Source organism: Gobio gobio, assembly GCF_949357685.1.
Source record: "Gobio gobio genome assembly, chromosome: 2".
Lineage (NCBI taxonomy): Eukaryota > Metazoa > Chordata > Actinopteri > Cypriniformes > Gobionidae > Gobio > Gobio gobio.
Window position 1 is genome coordinate 46,093,447 of NC_137098.1, and position 27,784 is coordinate 46,121,230.

The window sequence follows — 27,784 nt, forward strand, 5'->3', positions numbered from 1 at the left end:
TTTATGTTTAGTGCATAAGAAACATTAAAGAAAAATATTTAATCAATATGACTGCATCTGTCAAGAAAATTAAGGCAACACATTATAGGCAAAATTATTAGCAAAATAACTACAAAACACAGGGATTGCGTTCACAAAAAAAATATATTTTTAATCCAAGAAATATTTAGTATAACTACTAAAATGTATAGACTTTATTAATTTCAATGACTTTTCTAGGCCCCAAATTACAGTTTTGCACTACATAACTTTTTCTAAGTTTACCAGGACCGTCAGATCATTAAAAAAAAACTAAGGAGAAAGTTGTCATGTTCGAACCACTGAACATTTGGTTTCTCTGTAAAGACCTGGATATCATCCTTGAAACTTTAATAATTTCCTAAAACATACATGCTCTACAGAGGAGTGGGGAGTCCATGGATGGTGTACAGCGGGATTCGGCTGAAAGCAGATGTCCTCAAAATCCATGGTTCTTCTAGCTTTGTGCTGCTGTACCAGAAGTGGAATTAATCTCCTAATTTGCATTGTTCATCGTCAATCATCACATTACCATGCAAAACATTGAGCGAACACTTCCACTAACATTAATAAGACAAAGCACACTTATTTATTAGGATCTCAAAGTACACAGCAGAGTCAAATTTATTAATGTAAAGTGGTCATAAAAATGACCAGAGAAAAATTGTATACACACTTAACCACGGCATACAGGTTATCAATCTATAGATAAGTGGGTTATTTTGTTATGCTATGCTTTGAGAAATAGCCTGTACAGTATGACAGCAAGAGCTTTTTAATGGATTATACAGTCAAGACAATTGGATAGTCAAACCACTTTATACAAAACAATGTTACGTTTAAAGTACATAAACATTAAAACATTAAGCATTTCTAAGTATTTAAGCTCAAAGTGCTCACTCTGTGCCACCATCACCTTCCAGTGTTTTACGGAAGTGTTTGCGATTTACTTTCTTGCTACTGTTAAAGACAACACCGGACACCGTTTTGTCTTCTTCCTCTTTCACAGTCCCCCACTTTCTTTTTTTCTCTTCATTCCCCAATGAAATGTGGTGATCATCCAAGTGTTGAAGACCAACCGCTTCCTTCTTAGCATGGTCAAGTTTGCTCCCGCTTTGATCTTTGCTTTTGGGTTTAGTGAACACAATCTTTTTCTCACTGCTGCGATCCTGGTTGAAAGTTGGGGTGAAAGTCTCCAGCACGGCTTTCTCAGACCTCCGGCTGTCTTGAAGCCCCTGAATGTACTGGTGAGCGACCTGACTATTCTTTTTATCACTGGTTTCAGCGATATCTTCAAGACTGTAGCGGGTCCAGCGCTCTGGGTTTGCAAGGTAGTCTGGGAGTTTTTTACCTGGAGGTTGTTTTTTGGTTGCCTCCTGGCTTTGATCTGCCTGTGGAGGTGGTGACGGTGGAGCCGGACGAGCGAACATGCCATCAAGAATGTTGTCCTCACCTAGATCCTTAGATGTGAGCTTTGCAGCACTATCCAACTGGGCAAAGATGTCCTTGCTCCGATCACAGAAACCAGAGCTCCCACCTATCAGTCTGAAGGTGGGATTTTCTTGAGGAACAGACTTGACATGCTGCTGAGTCTCACCTTCATCCTCTGAGGACGATGACAAGTCCTCAACCTTTCTCCCGAAATGCTCTGTGGGCTCATCAGAGTCAGAGTCGCTCAGGGAGAGATCATCTGGAAGTTCAATCGTGTCTCTATTAGACAGACTGTTGGGAGCATCCTTTTCTTTGCAGTTTGGGTCGCTCATTGTGCTACTGCAACTCTGAAGTTAGGTCAAGAGATATGATTAGAAGCTGGATATTTATGATGAGATGCTGTGTGAAAAGCCTAAAAAAGAAGACATGAAGAGATACTTGTATTAGTGATGCATGAAACCAGAATCTCCTGACAGTTTCTTCAAAGAGTAACAAATAGTAAATAGGCAAGGCATTGACCGCACATAACGCTAGTGCTAATAAACTTCATAGAATGGTGATCTTGAACTTTAACAAACCAACTGACATGAACTATGGAGAGAAAAGCAAATATGAGGAACTACTCGCTCACCAAAAGGCTCTTGAGACACCTATAAGAACCAGAATGAGAAACAAGCAGTGAGATCTTCACTCAGTAAATATAAAATTACATAACAGCATTAAACAGTGATCTGATTATACTTAAGGATGCACTTCAATTATTAAAATCCATATTTAATTATTTTAAAGATATTGTGATGCTGTGGATCTTTAAGCTTTTGTTACATAATGACACTAATCAGAGGATAATATAAAATGTATTATACAGCTGGAACAATGCTTGGGTGCATGGAGGTATCTTACTGCGATTGAAGACTCACAGGTACTGCAAGCGGGTCAGTTTAGCTAAATTCATTGATTCCAGAGTATTGATCAAAGTTATGGCCATAGCGTTTAGTCTTAAGGTTGTCCTCTTCTTCCTATATAAGCGTGTATAAAACAAAAATCAGCATCATCTGTATTATGTCTACTTATTTAATCAAGATGAAGAAATTTGCAAGGCATTTTAAAAACAAACCATTACATTAATGTAATGTCAGTGACCAAAACATTATCTTCTGATCACACGTTAAGCCAGCTAACGCAGCTAACGTATCCGCCTAGCAGTGATGATAGACGTAATCACAATGTCTCGAAATGCCATCAGAACCTACGACATTTAAGGTAACACACTGATTTAAATACAACACCCATAATTTGAAAGTTACTTAGTTATTTGACTCGTATCTAGTTGTCTACATAAGCAGTAGCATACCTTTAGCTGCAGTGAGTGCGCATAATCAACGAAGAGATGCATTGCGGGTAATGTAGTTTATCTGCAAGAAACAACTGCGTTCTGGTTCTCACATGGGCTGTGTTCGAAATCGCCCCCTATACCCTTAAATAGGGCACTATTTGAGTGAACATCCATTTTTAATGGTGTCCGAAACAATAGTGGACGTCTTTGAGTGCACTTATTCAATCCCACCATGCACCGCAATAACGAGTGTACATTAGATGTACGCGCTGGAGAATATGCTTGTTCGATGCCCGATCGGCGTATGACAGCAAAGTCCCGCGAGAGCATTTCGAGAGCAAACGAGAATCAACTCCTTATGCTTTTGAAACGTTCACTCACTCAACCAGACGGTGTACTCTCAACGCACTGAGAGTCGCGCACTGAATGAATGAACTTACCGCTGTCCGATTCGCCCTATGTACCCTCATTCTCCATTACTCCACTACTCCAAAAACGAGCCAACAAGCTTAAAGTTAACCCTATAACTTTTTACTTGTGGCACTGAACTTACTTGGAAAGGGGAATAATAAAGTAACTAATAAGCATTTAATTAAAAAAATAATAATAATATTTGTAGTAGGCCTATATATTTCATACTTTATAGTAGGCTACTATTAATATTATGGGCGTCAGAAGCAAAAAAAATGTCGGTGGGTCCTTTAACAGAAACATTTTACTGGAGTAGATGCAATTTACAAAAAATATATTTAAATATATCGGCTTGTTTAAACGTCTGGTTGAGGAAGACAGACCTACGGAATACACAATCTTCATAAGCAGCAATAGTGTAGGGGTAAGACGCATGGTGTTAAGATCTGACGCGAATCGATCAGAGGTTCGAATCCGCCTTTTGCCAAACTCGCACTGATCCTTTTTTCCATCATATATCAGATCGGAAAGGATTTTATTTTCTATGAATATGAAGAAAATATTAGAAAAGTGAAAATAAAGCTACTAACGCGTTTAATCAGTGTTTATCAGGGTATGTAAGCAGACGTGCTCAATTAGAGACGATAAGTGAGTGGGCCCAATATCATTGGTCTTAAAAAGTGTGTGGCTGCGTCCCAATTCGCCTACTTATACTACGTCCTAAAAGTATGTACTCTTTTTGTGAAGAAAAAGTACATACTTTTGAGTGTGTAGCAGAAGAGTATGCAAGCTTTGGGACATACTACTTCGTCATCTTTAACGGACTCTGTTACGTGCGTCCCGTCACCGCTTAAACTGTCAATCATCGTCACAGTTCAAATCCCCCACTTTCAATTTAATTTCCTACCGTATCGGAGAGAAATGTAGTCGCTCGTTGATCTGCCTTTCGTGGGTCTTTAGACTCCTCTCATGTGTTTGCAAAGTTAATGGCCAAACGTATCATTACAAAAGTTCTCAATGCTGCTGAAGGAGAAATATAATGTGGATAATATTGAATAAATATCTTTTCGTCAAGTTAAATACTGATAATTGCTCACTCAAACCACTTTATCTAATCCTCTCCACTTAACCGTCAGACTCGCGTAACCGTCATGTTTGTAGTTTTTTAAACACTTTTTATCCGCGTTTGTAGTTCTAATCGAATCCTCGTCCATCTCGCAATGGGTTGTGGGCAATATCAGCCGTTAGAGTGCGCATCGATCTGCACTTCGGATTCTGACCGGAAATAGTAAACCATCCGGGAATCTTTGGAATACTCTTTTCAACATACTAAGATTTGGGACATACTAATTCTTTTTTCGAATACTATTTAGTACGGATAGTATGCGAATTGGGACGCAGCATGTGAGTCGATGCCATCTCCTGGCGAAACGCGGGAATTCATTCAATGCACGGCGCGACTCTCACAGTGCATTATGGGTATTCTCTAGCCGTCGAGCATACATCGGTTGCAAACTCGTTATTGTGGTGCATTGTGGGATTGTATGAGTGCACTTAATAACGTCCACTATGGTTTCGGACAGCACTAAATGGCTGTTCCCTCAAATAGTGCCCACAGCTGAATCAATCATCCATCAATCTTCCGAACCGCACTGGTCCAGCCCAATATCATGCATACAGGTATAAATGATCCTTTTTAAGATGATTATTATATTGTTTGATTAAGGTTACATAGTTTCCGTAGCAGAGTTCAGGATAAATCTTTTCATTATTACTGGAGCTGCCAAACAGCACAAGCACAAACTGCAAAAACGGCAGCCTTTCCGGCGACTTAGTGTCCGAAATCACTCACTCGTTTTCGAAGTGGACTATATCAGTGGACTAATGTAGGGAATAGTGAATGAGGGTATAGGGGGCGATTTCGGAAACAGCCATGGTCAGTGTTCACAGCTCCCTACATGCAAAGCAAGGAGTGTGTGAATTCATATATGTCAGTTTACAGTGTTACGTTCAAATATATGAATATGAGTTAATATATTATATTTATATTAATTTTTTATGAATAATTTAATAATTCGTCGTACTTGAAACCACTAAATGTAGTGATAAGTGAATGTTATTTAATTTCTCTTTAATTAGTTCATTTCACTAATATGTCTCAGAATCTTTTTTTTTTTTTTTAACGGCTACTCCGTTTGCCCTGGTTGCTCCCTACGATTTGGAATATATGTGCGTTCACGCCATTGTCGTAATTACCGTAACTATTCTGGTTTGTAAAAAGCATTTACGTGATCATTTCTGAGCTACGGCTTGTGCCACGTGACCGCTGTACCACGCGACCACTACAGATTCTCAGGACGTGAACAGCTCCAAGTACACCGTCTCGTGTTGTCATCTCTTATTTACGGTAATTCAGACATGGCGTGAACGCAACATATCCGAATACCTTTGAATGGCTGATTCGGCTGAATACCTTTGAAGTCCACATCACAGGGCACTATGGAGGATTGGGCAACACCCAACGTCTGTCTGTCCAATAACCAGCAGAGGGCGCAAATGCTCTAAGATGCTCTAAGCACGTGCGGATGCGATCAATCTGACCCAGTGTGCTTTCATTCAAAATTAATTGAGGTAATGGATATGTAGAAGAGTATATAGTAAGAAGAATAACGCCCTTATAACAGTGCAGGACAAAAATAATAAACACAGATGTATACTTTTACTGATTACTCTTGAATTCAATAAAAAAAAAAATGTAGGTAATGTGACTGAACACATAAGAAATAAAGAACGCGACGTTAGAGACCCCGTACTACTTTTCAGTAAATTTATGTCAGTATGCCGACGGAAAGCCACTCCCCTTTAAGACATCATCATCACCACCATCACCACCACATCTCCTCGGCTCGCCGCCGCCGCTACTCGCTGTAGTAATAGATGTTATGGAGAAGAAAGCGAGCGAGGGATTTACAGCTTAGCCACTACATTCTCCATTTCAACACCTCAAAGCTTGAAAGCGGAAATCTCCTTCGGCATCTTACTCAGGCCAGGAAGGCAGACTGAACTGACTGATTCACAAATTTTTTGTCTTTGTCCCGTGGGAGAAAAGAAACGCACGAACTTGACATGAAGAGGATAACGGGGAAGACGAAAGAAGCTACTTTAATAGAAATGTCCAACACTTTGGATTCTCAGATTGAAGGTAAGGAAACCGCTTCAACAGTTATGTAAAGCTTTTATGCAATGTTCAAAATCACGAGAAGGTCAGTCTCTGGGGAGTTGTCAACGTAAATGAAATGAAAAGATAAATGAATGTGACCGCTGCGTTAAATCAGCTGATACGTCAAAGACAAAGAACGAAGAAGAAGAAGAAAAAAAACACCAGGTCAGGTCCCCTTAACCAAATAAAAACGTATAAACAGTACATGTATTCAAATAAGCGGCGTTGGTCTGTTCCTGAAATGGCAAAGGCATGGAAAAGTTGCGGTCTACACCCAAAGACTGTTGTTACCTGGCACCGCTATATCCTGCATTACGAAAGTGTTTTTAACATGGTTTAAATCCAGAAAAAGAGCCCTGGTGATCATATGTACGTGAATTATGGATTTTGAAAAAGAACAAAGAAACGTGATATTCATTTAGGTATCATTGTATGAATTGTAGTTTTAAGAGCAGTATGGACCACCCCTTTTAATTCACGTTACTCCGCCAAGCCACATGGCTTGGCCTCAGTCCCAGTTTGACTTTGGAATCAAACAGTCGTTGTGTTGAATTAGTTAAATGTCTGGTGTCGTTGTGACTCACATTCAGAGTTCGTTCAGTTCCCCTGCACACAGGACATTTTTAGACTAGAAAACATAAGGCTCCTCCACTAAGAATGTGGTGTAAAGACAGAAGTAGAGTGAATGGTCTTTGTATTAGTGTAGTATTGAACAGTGTAGTATGTTGTTACTTGATTGTGTAGTATTGCACCAAACAAAGAGCAAAATCATTATTTTATATAGGATGATACCCAATGAAAAGGCTTTACCAAAGTAGTGGGCCCCCTTTGACAAGGGACCTAGACCTGGTTTCCCCTCTCTGACAACTAAATATACGGTATTATCTAAACAGAATATCCTGTGCTTATGATTTAGCTCAGGGATGTGACAGATGTGTCATGCATCAGTGTAGTTTGATCCCACATTGATATCACTCGGCTTGTTTTTTAATAATGTGAAATGAATTCTTGAGCTGAGCGGAGCTGAAATGAATCAGTACAGGGTCTGATGCTTCGCTCTTGCCACCCTTTTTGTTGCACAGGTTGGGTAAAAGTTGCTAAAGCATTAAGGCTAGAGGGAGACTTATTAAGTGTGAGGTGTGTAGGAGTATGTTTATGTCCACAGCTTTTGTTCACATAGGTGTGTGGGTTTGTATGCCCAAGTGATTTATTATTATCATCCTTATTATTATTTGCTCTGCAGTTCTTCTGACTGATGCCGAGGTTTGCTTGTGTCATTAGTGTGTTTTATTAAGAGGGAGTGGTTGAAATGAAAGAGAAAATGTAGAATATAAGGGAAATGACATATTTCAGACAATGACATATTGGAAAAATTATATTTCAGGGGAACCCCAGCCTATTCTCTCTGTTCCATCTTGCTTTGCCTTTTACTGCAAATATTAAATCTGTGTACTGCATGATCATAGGTGATTCACTGGATAGTGATTTGATTATGCTTCTCGACCAGGACTGTGGCAGGCCATGGCTCATATTATGTCTGCAATGTGATTAAAAAACAGAGGGATTTACAGTGACTCTGAATTTTGTGACTATATGAAATAGTGCAAGTAAGATGATGATGCAACACACACACACACACACACACACACACACACACACACACACACACACACACACACACACACACACACACACACACACACACACACACACACATATATATGATTGGGATTGGGATGTCATTAAATTGGAATATCATTAAAACCTACCCATCCACCCACCCACCCAAAAGTGCCACCCAAAAGTGGGATGCCTGCCTTTACTTTAATGACATCCCAATCTTAATCCGTAGGGTTTAATATGGAGATGGCCCACCCTTTGCAGCTATAACAGCTTCAACTCTTCTGGGAAGGCTTTCCAAAATGTTTAGGAGTGTGTTTATAGGAATTTTTGACTATTCTTTTAGAAGCGCATTTGTGAGGTCAGGCACTGATGTTGGACAAGAAGGCCTGGCTCGCAGTCTCCACTCTGTACAATGCAGTCAGGCAAGTACCGTTCTCCTGGCAACCGCCAAAACCAGACTCGTCCATTGGATTGCCAGACAGAGAAGCGTGATTCGTCACTCCAGAGAACACGTCTCCACTGCTCTAGAGTCCAGTGGCGGTGTGTTTTACATCACTGCATCCGATGCTTTGCATTGCACTTGGTGATGTAAGGCTTGGATGCAGTTGCTCGGCCATGGAAACCCATTCCATGAAGCTCTCTATGCACTGTTCTTGAGCTAATCTGAAGGCCACACAAAGTTTGGAGGTCTGTAGCTAATGACTCTGCAGAAACTTGGTGACTACTGCGCACTGTGCGCCTCAGCATGTGCTGACCCCGCTCTGTGATTTTACGTGGCCTACCACTTCGTAGCTGAGTTGCTATCACGGTGCCACGCTTGAATTCACTGAGCTTCTGAGAGCAACCCATTCTTTCACAAATGTTTGTAGAAGCGTCTGCATGTCTAGGTGCTGATTTTTACACCTGTGGCCATGGAAGTGATTGGAACACCTGAATTCAGAGATTTGGAGGGGTGTCCCAATACTTTTGGCAATATAGTGTATGTGTATTAGTGATGCAAATATTTCTTAATATATACATGTATGTGTGTGTATTCAAATATAAATAATTATTATACACCGTACACACATGCAGTGGGGAGAACAAGTATTTGATACACTGCCGATTTGCAGGTTTTCCTACTTACAAAGCATGTAGAAGTCTTTTATCATAGGTACTCTTCAACTGTGAGTGACAGAATCTAAAACAAAATCCAGAAAATCACATTGTGTGATTTTTAAATAATTAATTTGCATTTTATTGCATGCCATAAATATTTGATCACCTACCAACCAGTAAGAATTCCGGCTCTCACAGACCTGTTAGTGTTCTTTAAGAAGCCCTCCTGTTCTCCACTCATTACCTATATTAACTGCACTTGTCTGAACTCGTTACCTGTATAAAAGACACCTGTCCACACACTCAATCAAACTGACTCCAACCTCTCCACAATGGCCAAGACCAGAGAGCTGTGTAAGGACATCAGGGATAAAATTGTAGACCTGCACACGGCTGGGATGGGCTACAGGACAATAGGCAAGCAGCTTGGTGAGAAGGCAACAACTGTTGGCGCAATTATTAGAAAATGGAAGAAGTTTAAGATGACGGTCAATCTCCCTCGCTCTGGGGCACCATGCAAGATCTCACCTCGTGGGGCATCAATGATCATGAGGAAAGTGAGGGATCAGCCCAGAACTACACAGCAGGACCTGGTCAATGACCTGGAGAGAGCTGGGACCACAGTCTCAAAGAAAACCATTAGTAACACACTACGCCGTCATGGATTAAAAGCCAGTGCATGTCCAGGCCTGTCTGAAGTTTGCCAATGACCATCTGGATGATCCAGAAGAGGAATGGGAGAAGATCATGTGGTCTGATGAGACAAAAATAGAGCTTTTTGGTCTAAACTCCACTCACCGTGTTTGGAGGGGGAAGGATGAGTACAACCCCAAGAACACCATCCCAACCGTGAAACATGGAGGTGAAAACATCATTCTTTGGGGATGCTTTTCTGCAAAGGGGACAGGACGACTGCACCGCATTGAGGGGAGGATGGATGGGGCCATGCATCACGAGATCTTGGCCAACAACCGCCTTCCCTCAGTAAGAGCATTGAAGATGGGTCCTGGCTGGGTCTTCCAGCATGACAACGACCCAAAACATACAGCCAGGGCAACTAAGGAGTGGCTCCGTAAGAAGCATCGCAAGGTCCTGTAGTGGCCTAGCCAGTCTCCAGACCTGAACCCAATAGAAAATCTTTGGAGGGAGCTGAAAGTCCGTATTGCCCAGCGACAGCCCCGAAACCTGAAGGATCTGGAGAAGGTCTGTATGGAGGAGTGGGCCAAAATCCCTGCTGCAGTGTGTGCAAACCTGGTCAAGAACTACAGGAAACGTATGATCTCTGTAATTGCAAACAAAGGTTTCTGTACCAAATATTAAGTTCTGCTTTTCTGATGTATCAAATACTTATGTCATGCAATAAAATGCAAATTAATGACTTAAATCAGGGGTAGGCAAGTTCGGTCCTAGAGAGCCGCTGTCCTGCAGAGTTTGACTCCAACCCTGAAAAACCCTCACCTGCCTGTAGCTTTAGTAATCCTGAAGACACTGAGCTGGTTCAGGTGTGTTTAATTAGGGTTGGAGCTAAACTCTGCAGGACAGCGGCTCTCTAGGACTGAACTTGCCTACCCCTGACTTAAATCATACTATGTGATTTTCTGGATTTTTGTTTTAGATTCCGTCACTCACAGTTTAAAAGTACCTATGATAAAAATTACAGACTTCTACATGCTTTGTAAGTGGGCAAAAAATCGGCAGTGTATCAAATACTTGTTTTCCCTACTGTATATATTATTTAAACAAACTTATTTTGGACACACACACACACACACACACACACCTCACTGTATTTCATTAACATATGAAAATATTTCCCACTGAAATGCCTTAAACCCGAAAGTTAATTAATTTTATACATTTATTTTTATATTGGCCAGATGCTTAGTGGCAACAAGTGCACTACAAGATTTAGGAGTTTAATATACATTTGATTCATGCCTAATTCACAGCAAAATTAAGAAGTGCAGAAGAGCTTGAACATTGAACATTGAAAGAATGCATCGTTTTAAGCAGCTCTAAAACAGAGAATCAACCCAGAACCCACAGCTAATGGCCAGCTCATTAAATCTGCATAGCATAACTTCCATATCAGTTTTTTTTTATCTATAAAGCTTCCTGTTGCTGCAGTAATTGAAGCATGGTAATATGTTGCTTCTTAGCAGAATCACCACCATCATCATCATCATCATCATCATTTCAGCAATAGCAAGTTTTAGATTGCTCTTTTAATTTTTTTGTATTTAAATTACACTTTAGATATGCTACAATAATTAAATCCAATTACTATTTTGTAAACATTGGAGTTGGACTACACTCTAAAAACGTTTACTATGATTTACTAAATTTTTTTGGTGAAACATTTTTACACTAAAAAAATTGAGTACATTTTAAAGCAGTGAAATCAATTACATGCACCGTATGAGCTGAGCAAATGCAAGTAAAAAAATTAAGTAGTTCTGTGTAACTACATTTGGTACATTTACAAGTAAGATTGAGTAGAAAAAAATGGGGGGAAAACATTTTAAAACCAGTATTTATGAGAAAAATTTACTGTTTTTATTTATAAGTAATATAAACTCTTATAGTATAACTTTAATATTAACTTTAATTTCCTCTAAACCTTTGTAAAATACTCCACACCACACCACACTTATACATGACATTGGCCTTTATTGTCGATGAGTAAAGCAATACAGCATATATTACAGTTTTGACATGTATACAATATTTTACAACATATTTACAACATTTAAACTCATGTAACAAACATTTTAGAAGTAACAAACATTTAAAACTAATTCAAGTGTAATCAACCTGTCTGTTATCCAATTTCCACCATATCAGCATTGTTTCTCGAGCCTGAGATGGACTCGCACACTGCGGGTGGACTTTGAACTTCAGACCGCCGTCCAGCGTTTCACTCGTAGCTCAAAGATGCTGCAACGCGCCTGACTCCATAACCTGCCAATAAACAAACAGTGCACAGTTTTAAGAACATTTTATCATCCAAATTAATTCTATGCATTATCTTAAGGAATAAAGTTGTGTGTTGAGCAAGGCAGTTACACCAGGGGCTTCAAAGACAGATGCAGCACTCCTTTACTCACATTGCGTCCCTGTATGTTGTTTTGCATTAAATAAATAGATTTTAAGCTCAGTAATGATTTTATAGATAAAATAAAACACACAAACCTGAATTTCACAGAGGAAATGTTCCAATTCTGCGACGCTGAGAAGAAGGAACTGCTCTGGAGACTGAAGAGAATTCAAACAGCCTGCGCTCACTCAACCGTCGAGCTGTCGTTAAGGGGCGGGGGAGGGGTGCAGGGTTTTAATCAAGTAAACTTACTAAATTTCTTCAGTGCGTGTTAAATATTAATAATCTTGATTTGAATTAAGTAATATTTGTGGTTCTTCAAACAGATCGATTTAATTATCCTTTCTCAAATATTTTGATAGAAATTTCACAAATATATTAAGTATATTTTAAATAAATTGGTTATTCGAACACTAAATTCTTTTAGTGAAAACTTAAATATAACTGTAAATTTGAGACAAAATTAACTGTTGGATTTTTAGTCAATTATTTTGGTATGTTCAACTCAACATCAAGTAAATGATATTTAGAAATTTTATTAAGTTAATAAAGTTAATTATTACTGTGATATTTACTAAGCCACTGAATTATTTTTTAGAGTGTAGGTTAATCAATCTCAAGTGGTCCACTCCAAATACATTTGAGGTTGCTTGACCATTTTTTATCTTTCAAATTGTTTGCATGACTACCTCAAATTTTTTTATTTTGCTTGGTTTAATCACAGCATCCTTCTTTATGCCATGGCCCACAACAAATTTTGGCTATACAGATGTTTACGGAAACCTCAATATCTCAGCTCAGGATGGTCTGAGCTCCTTGGAACAGAAACTGATATTTAGAGCAGTGTTTCCCAATGTAACAAGGACTCGGGCAGATTGGGATCCATGTGCAGTTTATTAAAATAATACAAACTCACAGTACAAGCAGGCATGGGTCGATAAACCAGGGAAAACAGGAATATCAGAGGCAGGGCATCAATCGTGGTCATAACACGCAAATGGTCAGGGCAGGCAGCAAACAGGCGAGAATCAGAGTCCAGGCAAACAAAGATCAAGGGCAGGCAGAACAGGGTCGTAAACGGTAATCCAAAGCAGAGTCAAACACAGGCAGGAATAAACACAGGGAATAACGCTCAGAAATGGACCCGGGGCAAACAAGACTTCACAATGAATGTGTGTGTGAGAGCAGAGTTTATATAGGCATGATGATGAGGAACAGGTGTGCAGTAATCAGGCCAAGAGAGAGGGTGTATGGGAAATGAAGTCCGAAATAGAGGTTAGTACTCTGGTGAGTTTGACCTCTGGTGGGCGACGATGGAATCTTCACCGGCGTTTGTGACACCCAACCAAATGCCAAAATAAATGCTAGAAATAAGAATATATTTTCGACTGCTGCAGTCAGTCATTAAAAGGGTAATGTTTTTGTGAAGTTTCAGCTCAAAATACTCCACAGATTATTTATTATAGGATGTTCTAAAGGCCCCTATTTGGGTGGAAGGAAAAACACGCTATTTTCGTGTGTGTCTCTTTGAATGCAAATGAGCTGCTGCTCCCCACTCCCTTTTCAGAAGTGGGCGGAGCCTTTCCAGCTCGTGCTTACTACAGCAACAACAGAATTGGAGAACCTCACACAGTAGCTGAACACGCAGCGCCGGATGAAGCTTCTATGCGGTATTCAAGCGTGATTTGTATGTGGGTTGGTAGGATCAATAAGAAAGTATAGGTAGAGTGTCAATGGTCTATTTTAGAGATGGGTGGCGGTAATGCACATATGTGTTTGCGATTCGCCGAAAAAGAAGAAGAAGAAAAGCTCACAAACGCTGCGTCCCAATTCACATACTATCCATACTAAATAGTATTTGAAAATAGAATTAGTATGTCCCAAATCGTAGTATGTTAAAAAGAGTATCCCAAAGATACCCGGATGCTCTACTATTTCCGGTCAGAATTCGAAGTGCAGATTGACGCACACTCTAACGGCTGATATTGCCCACATCCCATTGCAAGTTGGACGAGGATTCAATTTGAACTACAAACGCAGATAAAAAGTGTTAAACTACAAACATGACGGTTAAGTGGAGCGGTTTAGATAAAGGGGTATGAGTGATCAATTATCAGTATTTAACCTGACGAAAAGATATTTATTCAATGTTATTTTTCACCTGCAGCAGCATTGTGAACTTTTGTAATGATACGTTTGGCCATTAACTTTTTTATGCATCATTATATTTAAACTGCAAACACATGAGAGGAGTCTCTGCTTTAAAGACCCACGAATGGCAGATCAACGTGCTACTACATTTCTCTCCGATACGGTAGGAAATGAAATTGAATGTGGAGGATTTTAACTGTGACGATTGACAGGACAGTTTAAACGTGACAGGATGCACGTAACTAAGCGACAGAGTCTGTTATAGATGATGAAATATGTCCCATAGCTTGCATACTCTTCTGCTACACACTCAAAAGTATGTACTTTTTCATCTCCTTGGAATGGTGAAGTATCCATATCTAGGGTATAACTATGTCATCTAAAGTATCCATGTTCTATGTAAGCAGTGCTGACAGAAATTGTGTATTATCTCTGTTTTTTTCTGTTTTTTTTTTTTTGTATATTTGTGTTCTTTTGGAAATCTAATAAAAAGTAAGTCACAAAAAAAAAGCAGACAATGGTAACTTTAGCCACATTAGCACATTCAGAAAGGCTATTCCAAACACCGATTATAATATGCGGTACTTACATGTTCTGGATATGAAGTTGGATCACAGAGTTGTTATTGATCGATCTTTGAGAAGCAAGTTTTGTGCAAATGTTTACCTTTGCAAAGCAGCCCAGTGTACAATGTTTCACACAAACATATACAAATTTAATTTCTTGGGCACATTCCCTTCACAAATTAAATTAATTCACTGCATCCTCAGTGGCTCAGATGCCAGTAGTTTATTATTACAGCCAAAAACATAAGTTATAATGTTTAATAGATGATCACATGAATCAATGTGATGAAACGCGTGTTTGTTAACTTTATTACATTTCTGTATATATCCTACTTGTTAGACCTACCGGAAAATCTTAAAGCACTGATTACAAGGTTACACTGGCTACACTGTTTACAATGAAAACAATAACTTTATGTGCATTTTGACAGGGCAAGTAAAAATCTGAACCGGTCTGACTGGGCCAATAGAAAAAATTAAGGGCAAATACTGAAGGGCACAGGTAAATGTGATATTTATTATAATGGGTTTATATGAAGATTGAAGTTCACTTAAATTAAAATTTTTATATTTGTAAAGCCTAACAAACGTAAAAATTGATAGCTTTTAATTATATTGGAATATAATGGGTAAAATTGAAGGGGAAAAAATCAATTTCATAGAGACATCAGTAGTATTGGTATCTGTGATGCCTTCTTTCATTAAAAAAGATGCAATTAAATAAATATTTAAAATATAGGCTATATATATATATATATATATATGTATGTATGTATGTATGTATGTATATATATGTGTATGTATGTATGTATGTATGTGTAATTTGGAGATAAAATGTGAAATTATTACAATATAAAAAATATATTTTAAAACTTAGCTTAGGTGTGTGAATTATTTTTTTATTTTTATTTTTTTTATCGATTGACAACACTAATAGCTACCAGGACCTTATTATGTTCTTACCTGACTTAAGCTCAGGTTTAGGGTTCAATTTTGATATTTTAGTTCTTAGTGGTGTGTCGTGGGATTTTTTTTTTTTTTACTTGTCAACGGCCGTGGCAAAAAAAGTTTGCGAAACACTGAATTGCACAATTCATTTAGCACATTCTTGTTCTTGATTCCAAATTTTATTATCAATATTGCTCATGTCTTAACTAGGGTTGGGAACCGAGAACCGGTTCTTATGCAGAACCGAAACTGATTTTTGAAAAATACCAGAACCGCGCGAAATTCCTAAGTTTCGGTTCCGAAAACGGTTCTGGTGCAATGTGTGTGCGAAGCGCTGGAAGCGTATCCTTTCATAGCGAGGGACAGCCAGTGTTGCCAAGTCCGTGGTTTTCCCGCTTTCCACTGTTGCCGCGGGCTGTTTCATTTCCGCGGGTTGAAGCGATTGTGCAATTGTGTGGTTTTTTTTTGTAAAAACCTGGCAACCCTGGCTCACCTCATCATGAATATTAATTACGTTGCCTGCCGCTTCCAGGACGCAGTTCAGCCTGAAAGCCCTCGCGCTACACATTTACGGTTTTGCGTCAGATATTTTCTCGTTAACCACCAGCATGGCGAAGAGAAAGTCACAAGTATGGATTCATTTCCAAAGAATGAATGATAATGAAGCAAAATGTAACACATGTGAAAAGTTAATAACATGCAAAGGAGGCTGCACTAGCAATTTGACAAAACATTTGCTACAGCACAGAGTGCCTCAGGGCTTATAACAGATTTATAGTGAAAGGCCTTTATTTATATATATATATATATATATATATATATATATATATATATATATATATATATATATATATATATATATATATATATATATATATATATATATATATATATATATATATATATATATATATATATATATATTATATATATTAGGCCTATATATATATATATATTATATAGGCACAATTACCTTTGTAATGCTGAATTGCAATTTATTATTTACAAGTTCACTGAATAACTGAATTACTATTAAATTAATATACAACTAATTAATAAATATAACTAATAAATATAATTTATAACTTGGTTTTATTCAGAGACAGAGAGATAAAATGTAATAAGACAATTTCAGAGGTGTTCATTTGAAAAAAAGTGTTGCAAGAATGGCTTAATTAATACTGTAATATATGTACAGTACAGGACTTTTTTGACATTGCCAACCTGTAAATTAATTTTAGAGCAAGTATAAACACAAAAAGGATTGTTTGAGTTGCGTATTGTGCCTTTTTCCTTTACCACTATTTGTTTAATAATTTTAATGGAACCGGAATCGGAACCGGAATCGTTAGGCGGAACCGGAACCGGAACTGGAAAATTTCTCACGATTCCCAACCCTAGTCTTAACCCTAAATTTTGCTAAAATGTGCAATCTTTTTTTTTTTTTTTTTTATTATCCTGAACCTGAAACTTAAACAAATTTAAGTCCTCTATGGTAGCATTCTGCTGTAAAAAAATTGAGTTTGAGATTGTAATGGTTACAGAAATAGGGCTAGTTAAAATCTGGGGAAAAGCGGAATTTATTTATGTTTTGTGAAATGACCAAATGTAATATAAGCATAACATATGATAAAGCCATTTTTATATTATTTATATAGTATTTTACAGTAATTGTTTATGTTTGACATAAAATATCTTATGTTTGTCAATGAGATGTAAAACACTGGGTCTTAACCAGGGGACTTTGGGACTAATCTTTACAGCAGAATGCTCACATTACAATTGTTAATAATAATAGTCCAACTGGATCATAGAAATGCCATTATTAAAAGACTATTTTGAAGTTTACCATTCTGAGCTTTCATCATCAGAATGTAATTTAGTCAATGCGAAGTTGTTGTTATTTCTGTCCTGTGGAAAAACGTTTATTGACTCTTTTGCTTACCCAAAGGAATTGTATAATAAACTGTATAGTGTCTGACAGTGTGAATGGCCCTGCTGTCTCTTCAGTGTTTATCAGTGCATTGTCACCCTGGGCTGTCACACAGAGACCGAGTCTCTTATCAGGGCAGACCTCATGGTATCCTCTTTAGAGAATGCGACATAGACACCCGTGTGGACCCTGAATAGATTTCCAAGCCCTCTCTGTCATGAAAAGTAATAAAGACATTAATTTAGTTACAGAGTTACTCTAGTAAAATGTTTCATTATTCAAATAGCTTAAATTAAAATTACTTGAAGGTTTTTTTTTCTTTTTCAAAAGAGCACAACTGAATTAAAATCATTTGATTTTCACCACTTGCAGACAACAGCCAACAAGTGAGGCTATGCTTGTTTGTAACTGGTAGAAAGTGAGAAAGCGAGAGTTGTTGCTATAGCAACAGGCAGTTTAATTTAGTTTTCTCTTTGATTGGACATACTATGAACAAGTAGTTGACCCAGTAAAAGTCATAAATAAACTCTTAAAGGGATCACTCTGTTTTAAGGATTATATATACATCGGTCAGCCATAACATTATGACGGATGGATAACACTGATTATCTCTTCATCACGGCACATGTTAGTGGGTGGGATATATTAGGCAGCAAGTGAACATTTTGTCCTCAAAGTTGATGTGTTAGAAGCAGGAAAAATGGGCAAACGTAAGGATTTGAGCGAGTTTGACAAGGGCCACATTGCGATGGCTAGATGTCTGGGTCAGAGCATCTCCAAAACTGCAGCTCTTGTGGGGTGTTCCCGGTCTGCAGTGGTCAGTATCTACCAAAAGTGGACCAAGTAAGGAACAGTGGTGAACCGGCGACAGGGTCATGGGCGGCCAAGGCTCATTAATGCACGTGGGGAGTGACGGCTGGTCCGTGTGGTCCGATTAAACAGACGAGCTACTGTAGCTCAAATTACTCAAGAAGTTAATGCTGGTTCTGATAGAAAGATGTACGAATACACAGTGCATCGCAGTTTGTTGCGTATGGGGCTGCATAGCCACAGACCAGTCATGCTGACCCCTGTCCACCACCGAAAGCACCACCGTGAACTCAGTGTTTTCCCTAGGTTTACAGCTTTACAATTTGGGCGCACCAATTTTGATGAAACCGTTTGATGAAACGTTCTCTTGATTTATATATGCTGGTTTTGCATTGATGTAAGTAAAGATTAACGTAAATAAAAGCTTGATATTTGCTAAATATTTTAATCTGAACATTGCTTCCAACAAGCATACATTTAAAAGAAATAATTACTAAAATATTATCACACATAACATATATGACAAAAGTATTATTGCCATGGGTGTTATTTTTATTAAAGTAGCCTAATATTTCCATGACGACGCGTCATGCTTATCATGTGACACACCGCAGCCACAATAGTGCTGTATGGCAGATGTATTGCTTTTGTTTCCTTTTCCCTTTTTTATTCACAAACTTGCTGGCTATATGTCATCAACTGATATTACGATTCTCAAATACATGTAAGTGAACGTGTTTTGTTGTTGAAAAATTGAATGATCATGTTGATCTGTAATGCATGATGGGTGCCATCATGTTAGTTTGCACCGCAGTTCAGAGAATCAGATCTGTCAGATTTATGTCATGTCAATTCATCCACTTCTCCTTAAATACATGAAAGTGGCTGGTAGATTGGGAGATAAATAGAGTAAACTTGAGTTATTTACACAATGTGGATCTGATATGAAAATATCATGTCGTCAATGGATCGTTATTGCCACTTCCATAGACATCACTGTGTATTTTACAAATTATAAATGTATTGTTTTGCTAGTACTTGTGTATGTAAATGTGTGAAATGTAAAATAAACCATACAGTATGTGGTTGAAAACATGGACTGAATAGTTGTCCAGAAATCACAATGTATGATTTTTTAACTATTTATTTGTATGATACAGCTGCAAATAAGTATTTGAACACCTGAGAAAATCAATGTTAATATTTGGTACAGTAGCCTTTGTTTGCATTTACAGAGGTCAAACGTTTCCTGTAGTTTTTCACCAGGTTTGCACACACTGCAGGAGGGATTTTGGCCCACTCCTCCACACAGATCTTCTCTAGATCAGTCAGGTTTCTGGCCTGTCGCTGAGAAAAACGGAGTTTGAGCTCCCTCCATAGATTCTCTATTGGGTTTAGGTATGGAGACTGGCTAGGCCACGCCAGAACCTTGATATGCTTCTTACAGAGCCACTCCTTGGTTATCCTGGCTGTGTGCTTCGTGTCATTGTCATGTTGGAAGACCCAGCCTCAACCCATCTTCAATGCTCTAAATGAGGGAAGGAAGGAAGAAAATCTCGCAATACATGGCCCCGGTCATCCTCTCCTTAATGCAGTGCAGTCGCCCTGTCCCATGTGCAGAAAAACACCCCCAAAGCAGGATGCTACCACCCCCATGCTTCACAGTAGGGATGGTGTTCTTGGGATGGTACTCATCATTCATCTTCCTCCAAACACGTTTAGTGGAATTATGACCAAAAAGTTCTATTTTGGTCTCATCTGACCACATGACTTTCTCCCATGACTCCTCTGGATCATCCAAATGGTCATTGGCAAACTTAAGACGGGCCTGGACATGTGCTGGTTTAAGCAGGGGAACCTTCCGTGCCATGCATGATTTCAAACCATGACGTCTTAGTGTATTACCAACAGTAACCTTGGAAACGGTGGTCCCAGCTCTTTTCAGGTCATTGACCAGCTCCTCCTGTGCAGTTCTGGGCTGATTTCTCATCTTTCTTAGGATCATTGAGACCCCACGAGGTGAGATCTTGCATGGAGCCAGGAGCCCCAGTCCGAGGGAGATTGACAGTCATGTTTAGCTTCTTCCATTTTCTAATGATTGCTCCAACAGTGGACCTTTTTTCACCAAGCTGCTTGGCAATTTCCCCGTAGCCCTTTCCAGCCTTGTGGAGGTGTACAATTTTGTCTCTAGTGTATTTTGACAGCTCTTATGTCTTGGCCATGTTAGTAGTTGGATTCTTACTGATTGTATGGGGTGGACAGGTCTTTATGCAGCTAACGACCTCAAACAGGTGCATCTAATTTAGGATAATAAATGGAGTGGAGGTGGACATTTTAAAGGCAGACTAACCGGTCTTTGAGGGTCAGAATTCTAGCTGATAGACAGGTGTTCAAATACTTATTTGCAGCTGTATCATACAAATACATAGTAAAAAAATCATATATTGTGATTTCTGGATTTTTTTTTTTTAGATTATGTCTCTCACAGTGGACATGCACCTACGATGACAATTTCAGACCCCTCCATGATTTCCAAGTGGGAGAACTTGCAAAATAGCAGGGTGTTCAAATACTTATTTTCCTCACTGTATATATATAGAAAAGCAAGATATGGGCTATCCTTCAGCAATTCTGTATCTGTATCAATATTTATGCATTTGTTTGTGTACGTGACTCCATCTAATTTGAATTAGGAAGATTATCTGTACATATCTGTACATATATAAACAGTCCTTTTCCTGACCTCACAGTATAGTTATTTTCTTTGCTATTTAAGACTTTGCTGGAGATCCCCAATTCATCCGAGACACCATTGCATCCTGTTGATAAAGATACAGTTCATGTGTTATTGTGCAGCATTTTCAAAGACTTTGCCATGGACACAATATGTGGTTTAGAATTGTGGTTTAGTTGCTAGCTATTCAGTGAATGCTCTTTGATCTGATTCTATGGCATTTCCTGGCACACTTTTCCTGTTGAGAGTCACGTGTTTTGTCATGCATTAAGAGTGCAATGATGTAAGCTTGATTCATTCAGCCGATAAATTCAGTTCACTTTATATTCCTACTATAGCGAGTCTTGTGACACGTGAGGGTGAATCCGAATTGTGAATATATTTTCAGTCCATCTGCTGAACAAGCTGAGCCCGTCTCTGTCTATCTGCTGAACAGAACATTTATGCTCGAGCAGACAGATTCAGTTAAACTGTTGATTTGTTTGCTAGGAAATTACTGTGAGGGCCACAGGGTTGTATTCAGACAGGTTTTATCAACACTACTCCTGCTTTTTCCCTCTCTGCTTCAAAGTATTACACAAAGGTGCCATTATCAAAGCCATTTTTTTCCCAGTAGGCCTAATCATCACCCATAATAACACGATCAGATGAAGCCTGTGAGACCACAGCACCTGTTGGCTCTGCTCAGAGCAAATATTGGTCTTTTCATAGAATGGAAACGATAGAGACCAGACCTATATACCTATTTACAAATGCAGGTTTTTGTGATTTTTAGTAGTGGTTTTAAATGTTAGCCCAGGCATGTTGCTATCACCCTATAAAATAAATGTATGTAGAAAGAGTTAATTGTGTGGATTTAAAATGTAATTTCCATCTTTACACCCCTAACCATCTCTTGGGTTAAGATGGCTGTGCTGTTCTGACGGGCTACAGGAGGACCTTTCAGGCAGGTACAGACAGAGCTACGTGTGCTGCGTGTCTGTCCGTCTCCCACTCTGCCGATTTCTCATCCTCTGCTCCTTTTCTGCTTCATTTTCATTTCCTCTCATTATTATTTTATTATGCTTCATCAGCATCTCAGAAACCGTATTTTACAAGTGTGCTTGTCTGTGGTACCATACCATACACAGTATTTGGGGATGTAAACCTTGCTCAAAATGTCGGTTCTTTCATTCTGTGGCCTCATAGCTGTTACATTTGTCAACTTGTTAAGGTGCGTGCCTGTGCTTTAAGGCTGAATATGAGTGTATGTTTAAAGCTACTGTTATGTGTGAGAGATGTGTTTGATGACTGCTGTGTATCTTTGTTTTTTTGTTGTACATGTTGATAGCAGTGTTGTTACGAAATAATAAAAAAAAACGTAGGCAGCACAACTGACAATTCAAAATTTAATAAGGCACAATTGAATTAACAGAACAACCACTCTGAGACTGTAATCTAATCTGTCCATGGTGGAACATATATTTACTTGCACTCATTTTCCAGTGTTAACTATCTGTAATATGATTGAGTGGCAATGATATTGTGCTCACTATTTGTGATATCTTGCACTAGCCAGGCATTGTGCGTTGTGTATCCTGGTACAAAAAGAGAACACTATGCCTGACTGTTCCCCACAGGAAGTGCTTTTTTCCCACAAAGTTGGCTGCTCAGCATTTAAGTCATTGGCTGACTAACCAATGGAATTTCTGCCATGCATGTGGGGGAGCGAGCAAAAGGACAGCAAAGACAGAAATAACACATACGACTAAACATTTTTGTCATATGATGTGCTCATTGATGTGACATTTCACTTCAGCAGCTATAATCGAATGCACTGTATAACACTGAATTTAAGTTGGAGCTGCTGTTCTGCAAAGGAAAATTAAATAAAATCTTCTGAAAATGTAATGTCTCTCTTGAAACATTGTGGAATTAATGTAATTTAAATACCTCTATAGTCTATTTACATTTAGAGGTTCAGTAAGCGATTTCTGAGAATCATTGTTGAACACTGTTGATATTTGAAATGTGAATCAAATTTTTTCCACCCCTATTTTATAATATTAATGTGGAACCTAAAGCTCTTGCCTGATCATAACCCTTGTTTTTCCAGTGATTTTATTGATTTGTCCTTTTCTCTTTTGTTACCTGTTTCTTTCTTCAAATCTCCCTCTTCCTCACTCTCTCTCCTCCCCCATCATGAGTGGACACACCCCCTACTGCTGATTGGCTACAAGTTTGTGTTACTCTGTCCAACAGCATTTTTCAGAAATCGCTTGCTGCACGTTTAATACTGCCCACTTTGGTCTGCGATCTACTGTGCTGAAAAAGCTCTATGTTTATGTAACCAAATATTTCCTGTTTTTATACACAGTCTTAAAAAACATGCAACATTTTACCCTTTAACATTACAACAGCTTGTCGCTGGGCAGTACCCTAAATCGGTTAGTTCACCCAAAAATCAAGCATAGCGTCAGTTCTGGCAGGTCACACTTGCATCAGCTGATCACGTCTACCTATAGGGATACGATGTCTATCACCGCATACATATATAACCTCAGCAGCTATCACGTTTCTCCAGAGCTCATTTAGCCTCCTCCATCCCCAGCTCCTCCTCTCGTCCAGTCAGGATTTGGTATTCTGATTCCTCTTGAATCAGACTAAATTCCCGAATTATTTTGTAAATTTAAATATTGACAGTAAGGATATCTGCAATACATTATGTTGGTTACCCTAAGGCAAGCTGCTCTCCCTGCTCGGCTGCATGGATGCGCAGGGAGTTCTTGCCCAGAACAGAACCATACCGCCAAACCAAACTATATGCTAATTGTCACTGTTTTTGACAATAGTGGTCCTGACAGAATTATGGTAATTGACAGAATTTTTAATTTTGGGTGAACTATCCCTTTAAAGGGAAAACTTTGTAGAAGCGCATGAATAAATCTAGTTTGGCATATAATGTTTCCAATAAGACTATATAGCATTTGTGGTTACTGACTGTATATTGATGCAATTTCCCCCGTGTCTTTTGCAGGTAATAATGGCAGCATTAACTCCATCTCTGACCGAGGTACACAGCTGCCTGGTCACCGGGAGGTAAGATATCAGATATTTTCATCTCATTCAGCTATCTTGTCATGTCAGCTATGGTTCAGCTCTACCATGTTTGAAAAAGCAACAGATTACTGCTGTGAGTGGTATTTTGTAATGTGGTAAATGGGTCACATTTTGAGGTTGTGAGTGTGCTCATAACACGAGGTCTCCCAACTGCTCTAAAGTACTGTGGAGATTGCTCACATCTCTGTTTTAAACATTTATGTAGGGCCAGTTTGAACTTGTAAATGTCTAAGTATAGTTCTTGAAGTCCGGTCGAAGGGATTTGGGGTTTCTCCCATTAATACACATTCACCCATGGGTAATACACACCAAATGCAATATACAAAGATTCACACTCTTGTTGACATTCAATGAATTGAGGATTTTTAAAGAGCCAATTCAGTTGCCAACAAAAACTTTATTATGGCATGCAAAGTGGGTATTACTCTATATAAGGAATATTTTAGACTCAAAGTTAGTCACTTGACATGTCCATGAATTTTATCAGATTTTTATCAGATGACTTTTCTTGGCCTGGAAACACATTTTTTACATTTCCTGGTATTTCCATGACTAAAGTAACCCTGAATCTATTCGAATTCTCAAACATTTAGAAAATGCTTATGTTTATTAGACAGGTGACGATGCTGGTTGTTCCTAAGATGGATATTGGACCTTTTAGTACATTGTTCCACTGCATTATACATCTAAACTTACTCACTTTCTTAAGCATTGTTTTTTGGCATTTTTACACGAAGCTATGCAAGCATTAATTATGTTTCTCTTGCTGGTGTCTTACTTTGCTAATGATGCTTTCCTCCTCTTACTGCAGTCAGCAATAAAGGAGTGTTTGGCAAGCCATGTGCACTGGTACATTTTTGTCTGAATATCTCACTAAACCTGGATACTGATAAAAAAAAAAACCCTGCAAGGTTATGGAATTACTCAACCTTGTGATACACAGTTTAGTGAGGGGGCATCCAGAGTTGAAACTGTAGCTCTGCTTTTTAGTAAATAATGAAGTATTAAAATGAGCATGTGATTTGTGATCTCAGTCCCAGAACAGTATTTATCAGTTTGTCACAGGCAAGTCTCCAGGCCACGGCATGTTTCCCCCCCAGTTCTCTGGAGTAAAGGGGAGTGACCCACTCTTATCAGAGGTCTCTGTGTGAAAATATGCATTGTTAGCATTTGCTAGCACTGCTTGGGACATGGACATTTTGTACATGCTCTCTGTGATCTACAACCATCGAAGCACTTTATAAAAATTATGACAGCTCGAACTGAGGAATGGATGCAGTGTTCATGCTCAGGACCTAGGGGAGGTTGATGCCTACTTCGATAGAGCTTCCTAATATTTTTTATGAAATATGCAGAATGTGTAATGTTTAAATTCATAGTGCATAGTTTGTATTTAGTGTATATTAATGGCATATATTTTTTCATTAATGATGGTAATCCTGAACACATTGAGACAGGACCACATCAACATGTTATATTTAATTTTGATTGTTTCACTTTAAGTGTGTGTTTTTGAGAGAGAGGTGAGCCATAACAGGAAGGGTGGACTTTCAGTATCTGTCTTGAACACAAGCAATGCTTTGTCACTCTGTTTTAACACTTCAACAGCTCTGTTGGGACCAACAGGGTTAGTGTTTTCTCATCTACTTGGCCTCGATATGAACACCCAATGTCTAGTGCTTAAATGATTCAGCTTAGTAGAAATTAATTCGCATGAGTGCAGATATTAGATAATGTGAAACTCCATAGATGTCCTTGAGAATTCCTGGAGTTGGTGATTCCAAATGATTGGTGATTTTGTTGTTGCTTTTATAGATTGCTTGGAAGCCTTTGATTGTCATTTTGACATCAATAGTGATCAATAACCCTCCATACCCTTTCCTAAAGGAGAAGCGTACAAAGGTCCCATCTGACCACTAGTGCTGATTAACAAAGTACATGTTTGAAAATAAGTGCTCCTGTCAGCTCTCTCTCACATCTAATTAGAGGTCCGCAATAAAGTGCCATCACATATGGCACATTGCCTACACTTTATTAGTTTAATGACTTTCCCTGGTTCGGTCTCTGAATGGCAATCATTTTTGTGACTGATCTGTTTTGGCTTGTTTTACTGTCTGGAACAGCATATTTGTAGGTACAGCTGGTATTTCCTCATCCTCCGTGCCTGTGGGATTTGTATGCATGATGTAGAGGATAGAGTATACAGTATGTGTATGTTTCACAATAGTAAAAACAGGTCTTGCAGAATGCACGCATACCCCAAAGGCATGTTTGTACAAGCATGACCTCTGATGTAGTGTGAATCTCCTGAGGTTTTGTTATGCTCAATTTGCATAATTGTATTAATGCCAGTGGTTTTGGTATTGGTATTTATTTGGGCTTTGTGTCTGGAATGGGTGGGTTTTTTTGTTTGTTTGTTTGTTTGTTTGTTTTTTACAATAAATATATGTTCCTAAGATTTTTAATTTTTTTATTTACTCAAAACAATTAAAAAAAGGTACCATAATATTAGCATATTTTTATGGACGCGTCTCGATTTAAAAACATTGGAATTATTATTATTATTATTATTATTATCTGATACCGTCACTGTATCATGGCATTATCAAAAAATAATGCACTATAATACAAATTTGTCACTTGATGTGTTCTTTTAAATTCATATTTTTACATAATTTTCTTTTACATAGAGCTATTGTCTTTTTGCCTATCTCTGTGTGTATGGTCCTGATAAACCCTACATTATGGGGACAAAAATGTCCCCTCAAGGATGGCAATATCCAAATTCCTTGTCCTTGTGGGGGACATTTTTTTGGTCCCCATGAGAAAAAATTGCTTATAAATTAAATTGTTTTTTGAAAATGTAAAAATGCAGAGTTTTTTTGTAAAAATTTAAAATTTAAACCGTTTCCTGTGATGGGTAGGTTAGGGTTAGGGGATAGAATATACAGTTTGTACAGTATAAAAATGTCCCCATAAAACATGAAAACGTGCGTGCGTGCGTGCGTGCGTGCGTGTGTGTGTGTGTGTGTGTGTGTGTGTGTGTGGACTGGTAATCCCTACATTTTGTCCCCACAAAGATGGCAATATCCGAAATCCTCATCCTTGTGGGGACATTTTTAGGTCCCCATGAGGAAAACCTCTTATAAATCAGACTAAGTAAAAATGAAAATGTAAAAATGCAGAATGTCTCCTGTGATGGGTAGGTTTAGGGGCAGGGGCAGTGTAGGGGGATAGAATATACAGTTTATACTGTATAAAAACCATTACGCCTATGGAAAGTCCCCATAAAACATGAAAACCCAACAT

At 38.5% G+C, this 27,784-nt stretch overlaps 2 protein-coding genes across 12 annotated transcripts in view; one reads left to right on the forward strand and one right to left on the reverse strand.

Annotated features, from left to right (window-relative positions):
- Positions 1-126: 126 nt before the first annotated feature.
- On the reverse strand, positions 127-3,107 carry tssc4 (tumor suppressing subtransferable candidate 4). 8 transcript variants are annotated; one of them, XM_079805329.1, is made up of 5 exons: positions 2,804-3,107; positions 2,573-2,698; positions 2,353-2,468; positions 2,081-2,099; positions 133-1,861 (listed from the first exon to the last, which is right to left on the reverse strand). In XM_079805329.1, exon 5 carries the CDS (start codon positions 1,779-1,781, stop codon positions 915-917), a length of 867 nt encoding a protein of 288 aa, XP_079661455.1. In that variant the 5' UTR covers positions 1,782-1,861; positions 2,081-2,099; positions 2,353-2,468; positions 2,573-2,698; positions 2,804-3,107; the 3' UTR covers positions 133-914. The 8 variants fall into 8 exon arrangements, with proteins under 8 accessions (XP_079661456.1, XP_079661455.1, XP_079661458.1 ...); XM_079805332.1 differs by having other exon boundaries at positions 2,036-2,099; positions 2,804-3,089; XM_079805330.1 differs by having other exon boundaries at positions 127-1,861; positions 2,573-2,826.
- Positions 3,108-6,054: 2,947 nt separating this feature from the next.
- Positions 6,055-27,784, forward strand: part of ano5b (anoctamin 5b) — a 46,519-nt gene continuing 24,789 nt past the window's right edge. For 2 of the 4 annotated variants that reach the window (XM_079810441.1, XM_079810443.1), the window contains exons 1-3: positions 6,061-6,398; positions 22,282-22,326; positions 24,393-24,454. In XM_079810441.1, coding sequence (XP_079666567.1) covers positions 6,323-6,398; positions 22,282-22,326; positions 24,393-24,454 — 183 coding nt within the window. In that variant the 5' untranslated portion in view covers positions 6,061-6,322. Of the gene's footprint in view, positions 6,399-22,281; positions 22,327-24,392; positions 24,455-27,784 lie in introns of all 4 variants that reach the window. The other 2 variants (XM_079810442.1, XM_079810444.1) reach the window with 2 other exon arrangements.